The 18,987-nt window shown below is 45.4% G+C and overlaps 1 protein-coding gene across 2 annotated transcripts in view; it reads left to right on the top strand.

Annotated features, from left to right (window-relative positions):
- Window positions 1-3,047: 3,047 nt before the first annotated feature.
- COPG2 (COPI coat complex subunit gamma 2) overlaps window positions 3,048-18,987 on the top strand; it is a 21,110-nt gene continuing 5,170 nt past the window's right edge. The window contains exons 1-17 of one of the 2 annotated variants that reach the window (XM_080578259.1): window positions 3,048-3,151; window positions 4,513-4,565; window positions 5,230-5,310; window positions 6,147-6,218; window positions 7,295-7,374; window positions 8,184-8,259; window positions 8,668-8,760; window positions 9,930-10,016; window positions 11,071-11,228; window positions 11,918-12,051; window positions 12,803-12,870; window positions 13,504-13,692; window positions 14,553-14,648; window positions 15,006-15,249; window positions 16,199-16,274; window positions 17,451-17,554; window positions 18,424-18,549. In XM_080578259.1, the coding sequence (XP_080434385.1) occupies window positions 3,115-3,151; window positions 4,513-4,565; window positions 5,230-5,310; window positions 6,147-6,218; window positions 7,295-7,374; window positions 8,184-8,259; window positions 8,668-8,760; window positions 9,930-10,016; window positions 11,071-11,228; window positions 11,918-12,051; window positions 12,803-12,870; window positions 13,504-13,692; window positions 14,553-14,648; window positions 15,006-15,249; window positions 16,199-16,274; window positions 17,451-17,554; window positions 18,424-18,549 (1,774 nt within the window). In that variant the 5' untranslated portion in view covers window positions 3,048-3,114. Of the gene's footprint in view, window positions 3,174-4,512; window positions 4,566-5,229; window positions 5,311-6,146; window positions 6,219-7,294; window positions 7,375-8,183; window positions 8,260-8,667; window positions 8,761-9,929; window positions 10,017-11,070; window positions 11,229-11,917; window positions 12,052-12,802; window positions 12,871-13,503; window positions 13,693-14,552; window positions 14,649-15,005; window positions 15,250-16,198; window positions 16,275-17,450; window positions 17,555-18,423; window positions 18,550-18,987 lie in introns of both variants that reach the window. The other variant, XM_080578260.1, reaches the window with a different exon arrangement.

Raw genomic sequence — 18,987 nt, 5'->3', positions numbered from 1 at the left:
CTGCCATGGGCAGGGATGCCACCCACTAGATCAGGTTGGCCAAGGCCCCATCCAGCCTGACCTTGAACACCTCCAGGGATGGGGCATCCACAGCTTCTCTGGGCAACCTGTGCCAGTGCCTCACTACCCTTACAGTGAGATTTCCTCCTAACATCTAGGCTAAATCTATCCTCTTTTAGTTTAAGAACATTCCCCCTTGTCCTATTATGATCTACCCGAGTAGAGAGTCCTCCATCTTTTTATAAGACCCCTTTAAGTATTGAAAGGCCACAATGAGGTCTCCCTGGAGCCTTCTCTTCTCCAGGCCGAATGTCCCCAGCTCTCTCAGCTTTTCTTCATAGGAGAGGTGCTCCAGCCCTCTGAAGAGTTGCTCCAGTCCTCTGTAAAATCAAGGTCTGTAGGAGCATTGAGCAAAGGGACATGACCGCTTCTTCCACCTGCATGTAGAAAGCTAACAGAGCTGTCCTCAGGGCATCAGACGGAGCATAAAGATTGATGAGATCCCCCCAGAGGACAGTATGTTTTTCCCTCTCAATCCAAGACAAGAGAAGAAGCGAGCAGGTTTAGGGATGATCCTTTCCTGTTGACAGAAGGTTACCCAGACAGGCTACGGTGTCTGACTCCATGCAGCTATTCAAAAGCCGTCTGGACATGGTGCTGGACAACCTGCTCTAGGTGGCCTTGCCTGAGCAGGGGATTCAAACCGTTTGACCTCCAGAAGTCCTTTACAGCCTCAGCCATTCATCCTGTGATTCTGTGAAAAATGCAGAAAAATCCAGTTGCTAAAAACACGCAAGCAGGTGCCAGGCATTGCTGTGTACCGATAGCAGTGTGCTGCCAGGATCCCTCCAAGGCCTTCTCTGTGAAGGAGCTGCAGTGACAGGATTTTGGAAGGAGAGGAAAATATTTGGCTCACAAGTGCTGCTAATCTGAGATTCAGCAGAAATGCCCTGCTCCTGCCTACCTACATGAGGAGCAAGGCCTCAAGGGTTTGCTCGCTCCCCTCCAGGCAATTTCAGATCTTGGCACCCAAATACTCCAAAAAGCACCTCCAAAAATACTCACTAATATCACCTGCTGAGTACTCTGTATCTTCATCTCTTGCTATTTTCATCTTCCACCTGTAAAGCAATAAAGCAAGTGTGAGGACAGGCAGATGAAAAGCAGGGAAGCCACTCAGCTGCTTTGGGCAGCAAACGCCCAAGGTAGGCAGGAGCCAGTTTTGCAGCTGAACCCAAAACATGTCTAAATAACATACCTGAGACTGACAAAAAGTGAAATTTGTCTGTGCCTCACTAAGAAACAGCACATACTTCCTTACAAGGCCAACAATGTCCCAGCTGTAAATAGCTGTAAATAGCTATTTATTATTTCCCTTATTATTTCACTCAGAGGGTGGTGAGGCACCGGCACAGGTTGCTCAGAGAAGCTGTGGATGCCCCATCCCTGGAGGTGTCCAAGGCCAGGCTGGATGAGGCCCTGAGCAACCTGATCTAGTGGGTGGCATCCCTGCCCGTGGCAGGGGGCTGGAACTGGATGATCGTTGAGGTCCCTTCCAATTGAGCCATTCTGTGATTCTGTGATTCTATGATTATTAGAGTCAACGTTTGCCGGTTTCAGAGCCCTACCGAGGACTTTCACTGAGACAATTTTGCAAAGTTGAAAATCCAGGTAATTTATTAAGGTGACAGACATAACAGATTCAGAATTGCCGTTAACAAATTCACTTACTGCAATGATTGATCTCGAGTTAATAGTTCGGCGCTGTAGTTATCAATGTTTTCCCAGGTAACATCCAACAGAGTTGGAGGCAAGAATGTTACCAACGGGGCATCCCTGCTTGGGAAGGAAAGCGGTCCAGGCCTGCTGACCTGCCCAATAATTGGAGTTCTCGTCCTCAGAACAGAGGTTTCTGAATACCAGATTTATATTTCTGGTGAGGTGGGACTAAGTCATTTATCGTGTGCCGATCGGCTCTCAGCAAGGCTTGTTTGGTCAAGAAGAAAAGACGAGGAGGGGGTGAGGCCAACATTCAGTACAGACAGGTTGCTTTCCGGCCTTACTTGAAGCAACATCAGGATGTGAGGAGACATCGTTTAATTGCTGCAGAGAGATCACTTAATTGCTGTAGTTGCCAGGCCTGTTGTTCAACCGCAAACCTCTAACTCGTGTTCCCGCTCAAGTCCAGTTTCAGCAATTTTCTGCTGATTTTGGTATTTTGACACCAAAAAGCCTGGCAATATTCCACAGCCTCTCTGCCCTTGTCCTGAGCCACCATGTCACCCCCAAGCCTGGTGGCAACGGCTCCCAGAAAGGATGATGGCCACCAAACGGCTTGGTGGCACTTGGCACCCAAGAAACCCCTCTGTTGCCTCACACGTTGGCCATCGCTGTTGGGAACGGTGCCATGATAGGGGGGATCCTAATCTCTGTTTTTGTTTTGTTTTGTTTTGTTTTGCTGTTGTTTGCTTTTGGTTTTGTTTTGTTTTTGTTTTTGTTTTGTTTTTGTTTGACTCCATCACCTCCCTGAGCAACCCCTTCCAATGCCTGACCGCTCTTTGTGAGAAGAAATGTCTCCTCATTTCCAGCCAGGAGAGAGGCCATTTGCGCCACATCATTCAGAAAGCCCTCGCAGGGGCATTAATGATTTATGACCACTCCATTTTTAGCTTTATTATTTTTAGAAGGGACGGGGCAGAGGGAATCAGTGCACAGGGTGAAGCAAGGGCACGCTGAGATGGCTGCTGAAACACCTCAGGCAACTCCAAGCCCCTTTATGAGAGTATCTGGCTAAAATGTGCCCTTTTATTTTGTTGAGGGGCTCAGATATTTGTTTGGATTGTTTGTCCGTCTGTCTGTCAGTCGGGGGGGGTCCAACACCCCCTCACAAAATGGCGCCGCGGCTCCTTTAAGACTCGGGGGGGGGAGCGAGGAGCTCAGTCCCTGCCCCGACCCCTCCGCAGCAGGGAGGGGGCGTGGCTTGGAGAGACGGACGGTCCTGAAAGGCTAAGAGCCTTGAGTGGCAGCCCCGTGAGCCAATCAGATCGCAGGCTGCGAGGCGGCAGGGGGAGAGGGGGCGGGAGCCGCCGCTGAGGCGGTGGCGGTGGCGGCGCCATGTTGAAGAAGGCGGACAAGAAGGACGAGGAGCCCGGTCCGGCGGGGCGGCAGCGGGGGTGGGCGGCGGGTTCTTGAGGGAGCGGCTCTGAGGAGCTCCGGGGCCGTGCGAGCTGAGGGGGTTGGGTTTCCCCGTGCCGCCGTTACCGGCTGTGCTCTCGCCGGGCCCCAGCCCCAGCCCGGCTGCGGCCGTTTGGGGGCTCGGGGGGCCGCGGTCGGGCACCTCAGGGGGTGAGGAGCCCCTGAGGCGCAGGTCGGGGCTCGGGGGGCAGGGAGCTGCTGGTGCTGCCCCGAGGCTGCCCCGTTACAGGCCCCGAGCAGCGGGCGGCGGGGTCGGTTCTCGTGCCGGTCCCAGTTTCCCTCCGCTGGGGGTGTGAGGGCTGAGGGATGGGAGAATTAAACGTTAAAAGGTGCTTATGGTAGGAAAAGGGTCAAGAGCAGGGTTTGAAGGGGTCTGTGTGTGTGCAGCAGGGGTTCTGAGGGGTGTTTTTGCTGTCAGCGTGCTGCCCGCAGAGAAGTGCCATCTCCAAGAAGTTAAATGCCTTCAGAGCGAAGAGTTAAGCTCAGAGTTAAACATCGGCGCTCTTCAGAAATCTCAAAGAGAAGATGGTTCCTCTTAACCGCCTCTGAAACTAAAGGCTTCCCTCTGCTTTCCAGCAGAGATTCAAACTGTATTGGATACCAGATGTGCAATAGTTGGCATAGCTGGTTCTCCAAACGGTGCACCAGAGTTGAAATGGACAAGAGATGGATTTGAGCCTCATGCCATGTCCCATCCCGTTGTCCATCCATTGTCTCCCTCTGCCCCCAAATATTTTTGAAGTCCTCCTGCAGATTTTGGTTTTAGCCACTAAATAACTTCCCAGCCCCATAATCTGGGTGGCTAAAAGGTTGAGAAGTCACAGCACGGAGATGAGTCTCGGATCTGTGGTTTTGCGATGTGCCGTAGCCAGGCTGGTTGTGGAGTTTGCTGAGTAGCCCTGCTTAGTGGTGTGCTTGTTTTTCGGATCCCGAGCAGCAGCCCCATCCTGCTGTGTTCGGTGCTCTCTGTGCCTGAAGGAATAAAGTAAGGGGACTAGGAAGAAAAAGAACTAATAGCTTTATACAAAATGACTGTTATTAACTACCTCAGTAGTTAATACTTTTCTCCCTTACCCTCCAGCTGTGTTTAAAGCCTGTCACCCATTTTTTCCTGTACCTCTGAATATACGGCTTCAGGAATTGGATTCACAGCTGCTGATGGGGAACATCAGTTATTCAAAGAGGAATGTCATTGTAGCATCGAGGTGTTTTTGTGAAGTTTAGGAGCTGTTCCTGCATGTACGATTCTGTTGCTTTTATTATTGGCGTTTGTGATGGATGGTTTCCTTTAATTGAGAGTTTTCTCTTGTTGTCCAGGTAGTGGCTCTAATCCTTTCCAGCATTTGGAGAAGAGCGCTGTGCTGCAGGAGGTATGAACAGTACCTTAACCCTTTCTGATCGGGGGGAATTAGCAGCTTGAGGAGGAATTACAGTGCAACTTGCAGGCAATGCGAACAGCGAAGTTTGAATAGTTGATTTAAAATCAGAGGGGGTGTAAAAGTGCACATAGAGCTACTATATCAGGGTTTTCATATGGCAATTAGATCTTTCTGAAGAGATGCCCTGCTTGGTTTCCTATTCTCATTCGATATACTCTGTTATGGGTCTTCCTGTTTCTCTTTGTGTTCCCCTAAGTGGTGAGGTGAATGTGTGGTTAAATAACAGATTTTTGGGGCACAGACAGCAACAAGAAGGAACTTAATTTCAATTTTCTGTTCCCACAGGTTATTACTAAGTAATGTTTGGGCTACAGATGCTAAGGAAAGAACAGAGTTGAAATTTTCTAGGTTATGCTTTTATTTTAAATTATTTTGTTAGTACCAAATAGTAAACTGAGTCATTGTCTCTTGTTGAGACGCAAGAGATGGCCACACTTGAACTGGACATCAAAAATATGTTAACTGGGACACATTTTAGAATAATAATGAAGTTATAAGCTGCTCAGTTGAAAGCAAACTGCTTTAATTTTTATGGTAAGGACAAATTGTTAGTGTGGGATTACAGTGTAATACAGTATTTGTGCTGTGCTTGCAGGCGCGTATCTTTAATGAGACCCCCATAAACCCACGAAGATGCCTGCACATACTTACCAAGATCCTTTACTTGCTGAACCAGGTAATGATCATTTCTTGCCAGCCAGAGCGCGCGTTCCCAAGGCTAATTTCTGGTAACCTTCATTGTGAAAGAGGTTTTATAACTCCTTTCAGACTCAGGAGGTAGGTTTTAAGAAATAGAGTGCTTATGCTATAGTATTACGTGTCCCTTTCTGACTAAGGTGAGGTATGTCTATGTCCCTGAAGCTTTTAAATCTTTTTTCGAGTGCCAAGTGCGCGCTGCTGTTTGGTCTGTGTTGACTGTCGTTGAGCAATTAAGAGTCATTTGTGGTTGCCTGCCTGAAGTAGGAATAACTGAGGTGAGATAAGAGAACAAGGTGTCATTTTGTTTGTGGGGAAATTGGAAGCGTGGTAAGGAAAGGAATTTTACGCTGGGTAACCACGACAGTTTCCTGCCTGCGTGGCCTGAGCCAGGCGGTATTTGACACAGGATTACTGCTGGCTGGGACGGCCTGCGCTGCTCGCTCTTCATTAGCACCAGTCGTCTTCGAGTAGGTGCCTCTTGAAGCAAGGGCATCTGTGCGCTTAAGAAGCGTGGTGCAAAGCCAGCTGCTGACACGCTAACCTCAGAAGAGGGACCAGAGGTTACAGGGCCGACTGTTGTGGCGCTGTACAGCTGTGGGTGGCGCTCTCTGAAGCCAAGTGGGTAACAGTGCCAGTGACGGCCTTACTCCCTGGGAAACAAGGTGAGGGAGGGACTGCTCCTCACATGAGGAACAAGTCTTGAAAGAAAGCATCGTTGGAATGTGAGTAGGCGCTAGAGGTAGGGACTGAGGTGGAGGCTACTGGATAAGGATAGGATTATTTTTCCTCTCACTTCTCGCGTTCTCTTTTCAGGGTGAACACTTTGGAACCACTGAAGCCACAGAAGCTTTTTTCGCAATGACTAGGTTGTTTCAGTCTAATGATGTAAGTGCCTGGCGTTTAACGCTTTCTGCCTCCCTGGTTTTTGTTTGCAGTAATTACAAAGCAGCTGAGTGCTGGGCTGTGGGAGGAGGGTGAGGTGAGCAAACCACTTGCTGAAGGCAATTCACCGTTTGGAAACAAATGACTGAAATGATTGCAGTAACACGCAGCTCCTTCTGCAGGTTGCTTTTGGTGGTTTATTTTGAATTCCTGTTGTAAAGAATGTGAATGATGACAGAAGGGCTTAGTATACCAATCGGTATAATGTTAGGAATGTTTTTTACGCTTGCAAATAATCAGCTCTCAAAACGAAAGTTAAAAAGTTGCTTGTAGCTTAGCTGGTTCTATTCCCTAGCACGACTCGCTGTATTTGTTAATCAGCATGCAATAGAGGCGTGACAACATCCTAAAAACGTTGGATTAAACTTTGGATTTTGCCCGATGTAAAGTCCTCTCCTGGTCTCTTCTGCGGAGGGTGTAGAACTTAGCAGAACATGCTTCCTGGGTTGGATTTCATTCACGTTGGTTAAGATGAGCTAGCGCTTCAGTTTTGAGGGGGACTTGTCTGAAGAGAGTTCGTGTGTAACTGTCAAAAGGCAGAATGAACATTTTGGAAGCACAACGCGTTTTGTGACCTCTCCCATATCCATATTGCAGAAAGAGTATTTTCTAATGCAAAAATGTCATTTGCTTTCAAAGAATTAAAATGGCAGTGCTCTTTGCATATCTCTGTTCTTCTTTTGCAACAAAAGAGGAAGTTTTTAAAGCATTTGGCTGGTAATTGTGAGGTTTCTGCTTGTAGGCTTGGTGTGCCACTTCACTCATAAACAACGCACAGATTTTCTTTCCGTTAGTCCTATCATTTTGTAAGACATCTCTTAGTTGTTTCCTGATTTGTTTGATAGTAGGAGGCAAGAGCAGCGTCCAGCTTTCAATCAGGGTTTTACTTGTGTGCTTATGACTTTGTATGGACGCGGGGAAGGGGGCGTGCCGTGTCTGGTTTACTTCTAAAACTTGTAGGGAGTCTTCATTCGTAATTGCCTGTGAGTTTAATGGTTTTCTGCAATTCGCTTTCACAGCAAACCCTTAGACGAATGTGTTACCTTACTATCAAAGAGATGGCCAATATTTCCGAGGATGTCATCATTGTCACAAGCAGGTACAGCCTTTTCTGCAGCTACCCTATCAGAGCTCTGAAACAATTAGCTACATTTTGACATGTTTGTTTTAACCACTAGGGTTTTTTTGTAATTGTGCAAGGATACAGCAAGGGAAAACAAGTTGTTCCATGCCACCTATGAAGTGTTAATTTCTTCCTCCTGTGTTGTTATGCTTTCCTTAAAAAAAAAAACAAACAAAAAACTTATATACACTTTATTAATATGTTGTTATTTTTTGTGTGTTTTCTTTTTTCTTCCACCTTATTGGTGCTGATGCTTTTGTCTTTCTTGATGTTTTGAAGCCGATTTGTTTTGCTTGTTTGTCTGATGTTTTGAACCTGTGGTTTCTGTTTCGCTTTGCTGTGAGAACAATTACGGAAAACAGAGCAAAACTCAGCTCGTTCCAGCACTGAACTATCAATTTTTATCACTGTAGAGTAGAAGTGACAGTTGTTGTGAGAACAAATTCCAGAGGTACGGTTTTTGCTAAGAGAATTTGGTTTTGTTGATTGAAGCTGTTCAGCAAACAAAATTTTATGAGGTAGAAAGAAGAACGGCTGTGCTAAATAAACCGGCTCCATGGTAGAGCAATTTTATGGACTACATATCTTTGTAATGCTCTGTATTTCTATAGAATCTGATGTTAATAATTTTCAAATAGCTGATTATTAAATTGTTTCTACTGTATCTTGGCAGTTATGTGGTAACAGCTTGAAGGATAGGTAAATGAGATGAGTGGAGCGTTGCAAAAGGACTGAGACACTGAGATCCTAAAGAAGTGTTAACAGGTTGTCCTTGATTATTTCAGTTTGACCAAAGACATGACAGGGAAGGAAGACGTATACCGAGGCCCGGCCATCAGAGCACTGTGCAGGATCACTGATGTAAGTACAAAACGCTTCCGTTGGAGAGATGAGAAGTGTATTTAAAATCAAATTAACTACTCTGTAGCAGGGTGCTTTCTTAGAGTAGAAAGGGAATTTCCACTTCAGGGAGGACTGCTCCGAAGCCCTGTGCTGATGTGGAGGCTCTGGAGCTGTGGCGCTGTAAAGATGGAGTTAAAAATCAGGAGCTTTGGAGTTCTGGTTTCTGCTCTGAGACTGCCTTGCTGTGGGCTTTGTGCCACTGAATCTTCAGGAGTGGGCACTGATATCTCCCTTGTGTTTTTAGAATTAGGTGAGGCATCTTTCTGAGAGCTTTTTGAACATGTTGTGCATTTGTTTTTGTCGTAGCGTTTATACTTTACCCCCAGGGGTTGAGCATCAATGCTTTCTTTCCCCCTCTTCTCACAGGGTACGATGTTACAAGCCATCGAGAGATACATGAAGCAAGCCATTGTGGACAAAGTCCCCAGTGTGTCTAGTTCTGCACTGGTGTCTTCCTTAGTAAGTACAGCAGTAAATTGTTGTAAATCTGTGCCTTGTGTTGTGGCTGGGAAGGCTAGTCCGCTGCATGTGCAGCTTTGCTTGGCTTTTGTTTTGTTCTTTCCTCATCTCCCTTGCCTTTGATAGGACTCCTCTTTGTCTTCTTGCTGGAAAATAGACATAAACAGCAGCAGTGGAGTTTCCTTTGTCTCAAGTAGTTTCTCTGTCTCCTTCCTCGATCTTCTCTTGTTTTAAAGTACTTCGGTTGTATCGCTCAAGCACCAAGTGCTTGGTTATCTCTGCGTGTAGTTAATGTAGAACATTGATTTGTCTGGGGAGAGACTTGTCTTTCTTTTTAAATGTCAAGCACACTGACGGCCATAAAAGTGCTGATCGTTTTGCTGAGAGTAAGTAAAAGCAACCTGCCCCGTGTTGGGAAAGAATTGGCACCGATGACTGAAAGAACGTTTAAGTTACGCAACAGAAAGTAAAAGCAGCCGGCTTTGTGCTGTGCAAAACCCACATCATTGAAATTGCTGCCCTGGTACAACTGCAATTCAAGATTATTTTTGCTAATATCTAGTAGGGGGGCCAGGTGAAGAAGTTTGCTGTGTATTTTCTCTCCATCGTTTTCAAGAAAAGGCTGGAAAAGACCTTGTTAATTTAGTATTTTTATTAAAGGGAGAAAATGCAAGTGAAAGCATGGTAGTCTGAGACTGAGATGCAAGAAAAACAGTGGTTTATAGGTGCGGAGGGTAACAAGACTGGTTGCACTGGGAAAGAAATAAATAAAAAACAGGAGCTAAGAAGTTTAGCTGATAGGGTAGAGCAGGGCTTGTGCAAGACCCCGAGGGTGCAAGTGAAGCTGTATTAATACTGACAACTGAAGGGCTCCTCCTGAACTAGCAGCAGGTAGATGGATTGCCCCGGGTTTGTCTTCTGTCTGGTTTGGACATAAACAAAATCTCTGAGTTACTTCTCGCTTTATTGAAACAGGCATCCTGTTGTGTAATTTGGGAGTTATTGTACGTGTCCTAAATACGTATCTGGGAGTTATTCTTCGTTACCAGTAGCGTGCAATAAAGCGGTAGATGGTCTTGAAGTAGTGAAACCGAAAAACAAGGCTCATGGTACTTCACGGTGCTTCTGCTATCAGCTTGTTTGCAGTCTCAATTTGTGGCTTCTTCCAGCACATGATGAAGATCAGTTACGATGTAGTCAAACGGTGGATCAACGAAGCTCAAGAAGCAGCTTCTAGTGACAACATTATGGTACAGGTACGTTTCGGGGGGCTGCCCCAGGAAGCTGTAAACGCGCTACAGGTTTTAATGGTATTCTGGAAGTTCTTATAATAGCTTTAGAAAAAGGAACTGGTACTCATTTTTCCTTATTCTTTTAAAAACAATGGTTTTGTTTTGAGGGAAACGATTCACAGTTTCAAAAACCATGAATTTCTGCACAATCCCAGTGCAAGACAATTAATAAGTGGCTCTTTAGTGCAATCCTCTGCCCTTTCCCTGCGGGTCTTTTGATAGCTGGAATGCTGCTGACGGGTTTCACAGTAGGTATTGCAGGAGAAGGGCTTTGAATCTGAGTTTCCATGAATCTCGCTGCTTTCCAGAATACCAGTATCTTTTGTCTTGGCCTTCATAAAATTCGCCAGTTATTGCAGGACCGCAGGGAATAGCCCAAATATCTATGATAGCCATATTAGCAAAATCTTTGTATAAATATTCCAAACAGTTATGGAAATGACAGTATTTATTTACGACTAACAATCAGAAACAAATCTACAATACCAGCTTTGTTTGTGCCCAGTTAGCAGCTTCATTAAGCTTTACTGTGAATCAGTCTCATGGAAAAAAAAACAAAGCAAGAAAAAAACACTGCAAGAAATTGGAAGTGTTCCTTTGTACTTTAAACATGAATGTCTCGAGTATTTTTGTGTGGTCAACTATGATTTGAAGGGCTTGGGGTGCAGTGGATATTAAGTATACTAGAAAAGCAAGTGCTACTGTGTATCATAGTCAAGCCTAAGCCTTAGAAGTTCTGGTGTTTAATGGGGAGAAAATGAAGTAAACTAACTTCATGACTCCTTTGATCTTTAAAAATGTATTGAGGCTTTCTTGAGGGTAGGCAGGAAAGGAAAGGAAGTACAACAGATCTTTGTTGTTTGTCAGGAAACTCAGATCATTTGAGGTTAGAAGGTACTTCTGCTAGGAAACAGCAGTTGTAAGACACAGAAGAGGGCTGATAATCTGCCTTTTCCAACTGCATTATGCATTTAATATCCTCATGTGTTCCTGTGCACATCTGTTTCTGATCTAATAGTACCACGCTCTGGGGCTGCTCTATCACCTTAGAAAAAATGATCGCCTCGCAGTTACCAAAATGCTGAATAAGTTCACAAAGTCTGGCCTGAAATCCCAGTTTGCGTACTGCATGCTGATCCGAATTGCAAGCAAACTCCTGAAGGAATCTGAAGAGGGGTGAGTAAGAAGCAAGGTGTTTAATTACAAAATTAATGGTAGTTTGAGGTAAACAGTAGCTCGGATTTTTTTTTTTTTAAAGTATGTGGAAGTCTATACACAGAGCTGTAGTGTTAAAAACGAAGCGCAGGTAAAAGCAGAATGCTAGGCTGAACTGAGTAGCAGTTTGTCTGGTAGTTGTGTGGTGAGTTTTGTGTGTTTTTGTTTTGGCACCACACCAGAACTCACTTTAGAGTACAACTAAAACTGCAGAATAATCTCCGGAGGAGGGGAGTGTTCTGTACTTTGCCTACTTCGTTGTCTTTCAAACTCAGTGAGGATCTATCTATATTACGGTGATAAAAACAAAAGGAACTCTATTCTGATCTCATACTAGCAGAGGAGTTATCTGAGAAATTAATTTTCACTGATAACAATTTCATCAGGAAGTTTTTGTTAGTGGTGCGTGATACATGATTAACCATAAAGTATTTATTTGTAGGGTGCGGGAGTTCTGGCTTGTAGAAGATAAATATAAAAAAGAATAAAAAAATAGTAAATAGGAAACTTATTGCTCAAATATGAGTTGGGCAGCGTCAGAAACATGAGACCCAGGGCAGTAACTGTGCTTTCGGCCAAGTTCTCAGAAATACAGCATCAATGATTGCGTGTAGTTCAGCATCACAATGTGAAATGTCATCTCTTTGTAGACATGAAAGTCCACTCTTCGACTTCATTGAGAGCTGTCTGCGGAATAAGCACGAAATGGTTATTTATGAAGCTGCTTCTGCAATCATCCACCTGCCAAACTGCACAGCGAGGGAGCTGGCACCTGCTGTTTCAGGTTGGTCCGAGAGCCCTGTGTCCTGCTGACATGGCTGAAAGAAAGGGCGGCAAAACACGATACAGAGACAGTACAGCGTAACTGCAGTACTGGACTCAAAACCCAAATTTTCTGATTGTTCCCAGATTTAGGGGGCTTCTGGCTGGGAAACAACTTGATCCCTTTTTACTCTTCATCCAGAGCTTTACAGAAGGGACAGGAGAGGTGGCATGGGGTGATGCCTGCCCTTTTCCAGCTGCAGGAAGGGAAGGTGGGAGGAAGGTAGAGGAGAACTTGGGCAGAGGAGGTAGTAAAGATGTGTCACTAACTGCTATACAGACAGCCTATTGTTGTTATAAGATGAAAAACAAGCTTTTTTTTTTTTTTTAAATTTGCTGTTGATCTTAATTAGCTGTTGAAACTAGAAATCAGTTTATTAATAGAGCTGCACAAATGTTTAGTGTGCCATCTGCATAGTTGAATGTGGATACCTCAGACTTCCCTCTCCACTCCCTTTTTTTTTTGAAAGAGACCACATTTGGTTTTCTCTCGTGGTGATTTCTGACTCTGCTATTTGCACCTCTCAATATCAAAGTGCTGGCACAAGGCAACTTCCCTTTCCTCATCTGGTATGGGCGTAAGGGCTCTCATCTTCTGCTCCTCAGACGTTACAGGTGCCTGGAGGAGCAGTACTGGGAGCCAGTTTTTGTTAAGCAGTCTCTTCTCTGTAATATTTTGTCGTCGCTTACTTCTCTTGGTTCTTTATTTTCAGTGCTGCAGCTTTTCTGCAGTTCTCCCAAACCTGTCTTGAGATACGCAGCTGTACGGACCCTTAATAAAGTGAGTGCTTCCGAGATCTTCTAAACAAGCATAAGTCTCTGAGCATCAGAGGAAGCCAGACTTCAGTGCCTAATGGTGTGTCACCTAAACCAGCAACTGCTGGTGTGATTACTGTATTCCAAAATACTCTGTGTTGGAGGATTGGCTTTTCTGTGCCAAACTTCCTGGGGTGACAAAAATCTTTTCTTAACTGAAGCTCTTATTTGCTTATTTCTAGACCACAGGGCTATAACGGGCTGTAGCTGGATGACTTGTGAGCTCTCAGCTGTGTAAGGAAGCAGAGCCTCAGATATTTAATGCTGTGAGAAGTGTGGATAGGGCGTGTGTGAAGGAAATAACATTCTGGTTTCAGGGCAGCATGCTACACAGAAGTAGAGCAAGACGCGGGTCACGTTATGTGACTGTCAAACTCATGAGCTGTAACTTTAAGTTAGAGGAGTTCATTTCAAAAACCGAAACAAGAATGCAAACCGAAATCAAAATGCATTGATTGCATCCTGCCAGCAGCGCACGATGTAGGTTTAGTTGCAGTGCTTGAAAAAACAAGGACTTTGATACTTGCTTCACTGAAAGCTTTGAACTCTGCAGGATGGCGCTGCTCTCGCGTAACTTTTGAAATTGTTTCCGTTACAGGTGGCCATGAAGCATCCATCTGCAGTCACTGCTTGCAACCTGGACCTGGAAAACCTCATCACGGACTCCAACCGCAGTATTGCTACCCTCGCCATCACCACCCTGCTGAAGACAGGGAGTGAGAGCAGTGTAGACAGGCTCATGAAACAGATCTCTTCCTTCGTGTCAGAAATATCAGATGAGTTTAAGGTGTGGCATTGGAGGCCTCTCCTCTTTCCAGCTGCAGGTTTTTCTCCCATTCTTGTTTTTATGAAGCTTTTCCCACTTTTTAATCCTTCAGTGACTTAGTCTAATCGAGCAAAGCCAACGTGAAATTCTGAAGGTGTGGTTCTGTGTTTTCCAACTGTCAAAATACACTTTTCCATTTCCTCTCTCCGCTCTGAAAAAGGATATACATCATTTGGTAGATTCCTGGCTCCTGCGCTGTTTCCTATAAAACTTTGTACCGTCTTCTGGTTGCCTCTTAGGAGAGGGATTTTAACTGTCTTAATCAAGTCTCTATGACTTCAGCCTGATAGGAAACCTACAGTTCACACTACTAATTTAAGTTTAATCACTGTGAATTCAAGTGATAACGTGGTTAAGGATGATTGTTTGTCTGTACCTGTCCCTCTTACACTGCGGAGTTGCCTTGAGGAGCACAGCATGCCTACAAAGTCCATGTCCACTATTGCACAGTGGTTTTACCGTATTATCTGTATGAGCGCAAGAACCAAGTTTTAGATAGCTTTGAAATTGCAAAGAGCCTTAGTGACACGATCTACCTATTAAAGTTAGAATTAGGTCAGGATTTTCACTGGGTAGAGGGAGAGGTGGGCCTTGGAATTGCCGTATGACATCTGAATACAGCCCCTCGAGCAGAGCCAGGTCTTGCAGCCTGCTAGCATAGAGCCTGCTAGCAATCCATGCTGAGAGTACACCACCAGGTTTTATCCTTCCTGTACAAGAAAGTAATCTGTCAAAGTGACAGTTCGAGATAGGGAGAAGGCTGTGCTGCTCTTAGAAAAACAAAATGCGTGTGCCTAACGTCCTTCTCTGTTGTTTTGCAGGTAGTGGTAGTACAGGCTATCAGTGCTCTGTGCCAGAAATACCCTCGGAAACACAGCGTCATGATGACCTTCCTCTCCAACATGCTCAGGGACGATGTAGGTTTGAAACGTTCCGTGTAGTTCTGGGCAGGGAGCTCTGATGGTGTGAAGGGTCTCTTGCCTTACAAGACCTCGTTTGTCTTGTGGGTCAGACCTGTCTGAAATCTGCTTCTGAATTAGAGTTGGCACGTTAAAAACCCTTCTAAGGAAATTCTCGTGATGATGTGCCTCTCTTGGTGGATGGGAACTGGGAAGACCCTATTAGATTATCCAGCCCGTCTCCTCTGTTTATGTACAGATGTTTTGTTTTGTTTTCCTCAATGGAAAGAAGTAATTGAGGCATGAGGGGAGCTGTGTAGAACTGCAGTCTGAGCTCTGCCTGCTGGGTGAGTGTCCTTGCTTTGCTCTTCCCAGGGTGGCTTCGAGTACAAGCGAGCCATTGTGGACTGTATAATCGGCATCATCGAGGAGAATCCCGAGAGTAAGGAATCTGGCTTGGCTCACCTTTGCGAGTTCATCGAAGACTGCGAACACACCGTCCTAGCCACAAAGATCCTGCACCTGCTGGGGAAAGAGGGGCCGAGGACCCCGTCCCCGTCGAAGTACATCCGCTTCATATTCAACAGGGTGGTGCTGGAGAACGAGGCTGTGAGGGCTGGTGAGTTGAGCTAAAAGGCTGGCGTGATGTCTGACTTCTGCCCATCGTCTGTTTGCATGGAAATCTCCCGTGCACAAGATAAAGATTCCTCCAAAAAAAAAAAGCTTGTTGCAGACTGACGCTTCCTTCCTGCAGGGCCTCAACAACAAACCCTTTAGAGTGTGGCGTCTTTTTTTCGCATTTTGGGCCTGGTTTTGGAGAGGTATTGGCTCGACCTCCAGAGTGCTGGAGGAGGAAGCCCTGCTGGGGAGGGAGGAAGGAAAATGAGCTGACAAATACAGTATGGTCTTCTTGGCGTTTGGTTTTTGATTACAGCTCTTCTGGTCACCATTTCCTAACTTGTAACCCGGGAACACATGGAAAGCATCCCTCTGAGACCGTACTCTGTACAGATATTTCATCATATAGCTTCTTTTTTTTTTTTTTTAACTCTCAAGGCCATAAAGACTACTTCCTTACTGAACTTTCTGTTTGTATATGTGGAATTTATCGAAGGCAGAGCTGAGCTGAAATGAGAGTAGTTTGGACAGGCCGCTTTAGGTGATTGCTGAGGAGTTTCACCTCCTTGCAGAGTCACTGGCCACTGGATGCATCTGTATGTGGAAAACAAAGATAGCCAGGAGTGTGAGCCACTGCTAAGGGTAGAGGGGCCAGAGACTGGAACAAGCTGTGGAGCTTGACCTAACCTCATCTGGCAGAGGATTCTCTCGGAACAGGGTTGTAGGGCGGTCAAGCTGGCCTTGGCCTGTTAGACCCTAATGTCAAACTATTTCCTTTTGAAAATATAAAAATACTTTAATCTTTCCGTATCTTTAACGAGTTTGTGGCGTGGAAGCGACAACCTTTGTCACTGGAACCTCGGGACAGCAGTATGCACAACGCTCTGGGTCTGCTGTGAAATCTGCGTGTAGCGTTCACACCTCTGATGCCTCCCTGTTTCCTCTTGCAGCTGCTGTAAGCGCGCTGGCAAAGTTTGGTGCCCAGAACGAGAGTCTTCTTCCAAGCATCTTGGTGCTTTTGCAGAGGTGAGTGGGTCCGACTGTGCCGTGTAGGGGCTGAGTAGCGGTGACACCGGGTGCTTTGCTCCACAAAGAAGCAAGTTAGGCCAGGCCGGAACGCGTGCTGGGTCTGCTGAGCGGGTGGCTGCCTTCCTTCCCGGCTGGTGGGAACGCAGGGCTGCTGAATGTGCGTAAACGAAGGATGTGGTGGGTCATGGAATCACCTGACAGCAACCTGATGTGAAAATTTTCCTTAGTGGGTAATAAATCTACAGTAATTCGATAAACGTGCATTTTTGCATCCCTTTGAAGCAGGAAAATAGATGTCCATGTTATTCATAAATAGTAAAAGGTCTGTGGCTGGTCTCAGGTGTTCCAGTTCCGCAGCTTTGTGCGCGTTGTGCTAAGACCACCCAACCTTCCTAAGTTGTCTGTTCCATAAATGTCACGTTCTTCCCGTGTGTAGCACCATAGTGTACCAGAAATCCAAACTATGACTGACTTCTGTGGTGAAATAAATAATTTGAATTATGAAACGCTTCAGGAAAAAGGCAACCTCGGCATAGGTGCAGGTGAAGAACTGCTGTGACAAGTGACCGGAGCAATGTGGAAGAAAAAACAGAATGAGTTGCCAGGAGGGGGGAGAGGATCTCTTTTTATAAGGCACCTGCTGTAATTGGAAAAAGTAGGTGAATGTTTGAGCACACGGACGTTTTTTCAGTATGAAATAGCAAGCAGCTCTAACACGGTGGTTTTCGTAATCTTTTCCTTCTCCTTTTTTATCTCAAAACAAAGCTGTTTAATCAAAAAAAGGGCAACTGCATGGTGCAGTTAGCCATAAAATGCAGGCTCCAGGTGTGCGTTCTGTAGTCTAGCCACGTGTGTGAGGTGTTTTGGTGCATCTCCTTTAGCCTTAGGTTTTTCTAGTGTGGCACTTGTATACAAGCTTCAGGTTAGCATCTCCTGACTGAAAGAGCTGAATGAAATATCCCGTCTTTTAAAATCTTACGTTTTCTGGTCAGCACATTTGGGTGTGACAGCTACCGTGTTGTCTGAATGCTTTTTTTCCACAATTTGCAAATCCATCAGGAGAGCTCAGACTATCGCTGCAGTATCAAGCCCAGCCCGGTCAGTGCCATTTGCAGCTCAGCTCTCACAACGTCCTGAGCAAGCCGCCTTCTGTCCTTTTGTTCCCCAAACCAGGTGTATGATGGACAGCGATGACGAAGTTCGGGACAGAGCAACCTTCTACTTGAATGTACTTCAGCAGAGACAGATAGCCCTGAATGCTGCTTATATTTTTAATGGTCAGTGGTAGAAAGAAATGTGTGCACGCCTGAAGTGTGAGCTGTTATTTCACATTCCGTATTATGGGTGGGTTTAGTTGCTGTAAGAATAATTTTCTGTGATGCGTCTGGGGGTAACTTGGGTCAGAATAACTGGAAGAAATGGAACCGTGTGTTTCTTCTGGCACTAGTGCTTTCCTCAAAGGATTTGTGTCAACTGAGAATGGCAGACTTAGCAAAATATGGGAGGGATCGTCTGGGTAAATAGAGCAGGAATATGGGCTGGGCTTTTTTCATCATTGCCTCTTCCTTCACTTGAGACAAGTTTCTTAACCTTTGCACCGTCTTCTCCGTCGCAAAATGCGGATGACGTATCTCGTTGTGAGGGCTGGTTATAAAAAGATGTATTAGAGTTTATGCCAGAGCGATTGTGCAGCAAAGTATTTAATGATCAAGATTATTGCAATGTGACTTCTCTCAAGTGAACTGTTGTGACTCCAATACTCTGGAATGGCAACTTAGTCTCTGTCATCTTCAGAGCAGCTTTTTTATTCTGTGCAGTGTCTTGAAGTACTTCACACGTGTGCGTGTATACAAGTGTCTGTATGTGTTTGCCGAGAAGCGAAAGTACTTCTGCCAGCTTTTTATTAGCCAAAGTCCAAACCGTATCTGTTTAGCTGTAGCCGTATCTGTTTAGCAGATTCCATGCAAGAGTATTGCTCTGCAGCCTGAGCTACAGAGAAGAGCTCTTAAAATAATTTTCCTTACTTGATCTCAAGAGGGACGGAAATATAATGCTGATAAGTTCTTCAGACCCTGGCACCATGTTGATTCTGGGGCAGTGAACCTCATTAAAACTGAAATCTTCTGCCTGTGATTCTGCTTTGCAGGGCTGACCGTCTCTGTTCCTGGAATGGAGAAAGCCCTCCACCAGTATACACTGGAGCCTTCCGACAAACCTTTTGATATGAAAACAGTTCCTCTGGCTACCGCACCGATCTTTGAACAGAAAGCAGGTAACGCTCAGGCTTCCTTTAAATAGGAGAGACTGGCAGCGTTCGCGTGTTGCCGTAATGATATTTGATGCCCGTAAACTTGGCTGCTGCCCTCGCAGTGGGGTCAGGCCAAGACGGAGGTGACTCAGCTGCATGCCTCACAGTTCAGTGTCACGGGCTCTGTGTAGGTAAGCCTGCCCGATCTTCACAGAGGAAAAACAGAACCTCTTCCAAAGAAATACGGATTGGCAAGATTTCATTATTCGTTCAGCTAGTCTTGTTATCGGATGGGAGTTTGTACATCATCAGAATTAATCTGCTCATAGATGTTTGGAAAAGGCGCGTTCCAGAAGCGCTAAGTCACTTCGCTGGCTTTCTTCCATGGTCTTGTGCAATTCTTGCATCTTGACCTTGCACAAGCTTTCTAGAGAAGGTTTTTTTTTTCCCCCCTTTCTCATT

The sequence above is a fragment of the Anser brachyrhynchus genome (genome assembly GCF_964034855.1).
Source record: "Anser brachyrhynchus genome assembly, chromosome: 1".
Taxonomy (NCBI): Eukaryota; Metazoa; Chordata; class Aves; order Anseriformes; family Anatidae; genus Anser; species Anser brachyrhynchus.
Note: the sequence above shows the minus strand (reverse complement) of the source record. Positions and strands in the feature narration are given on the sequence as shown.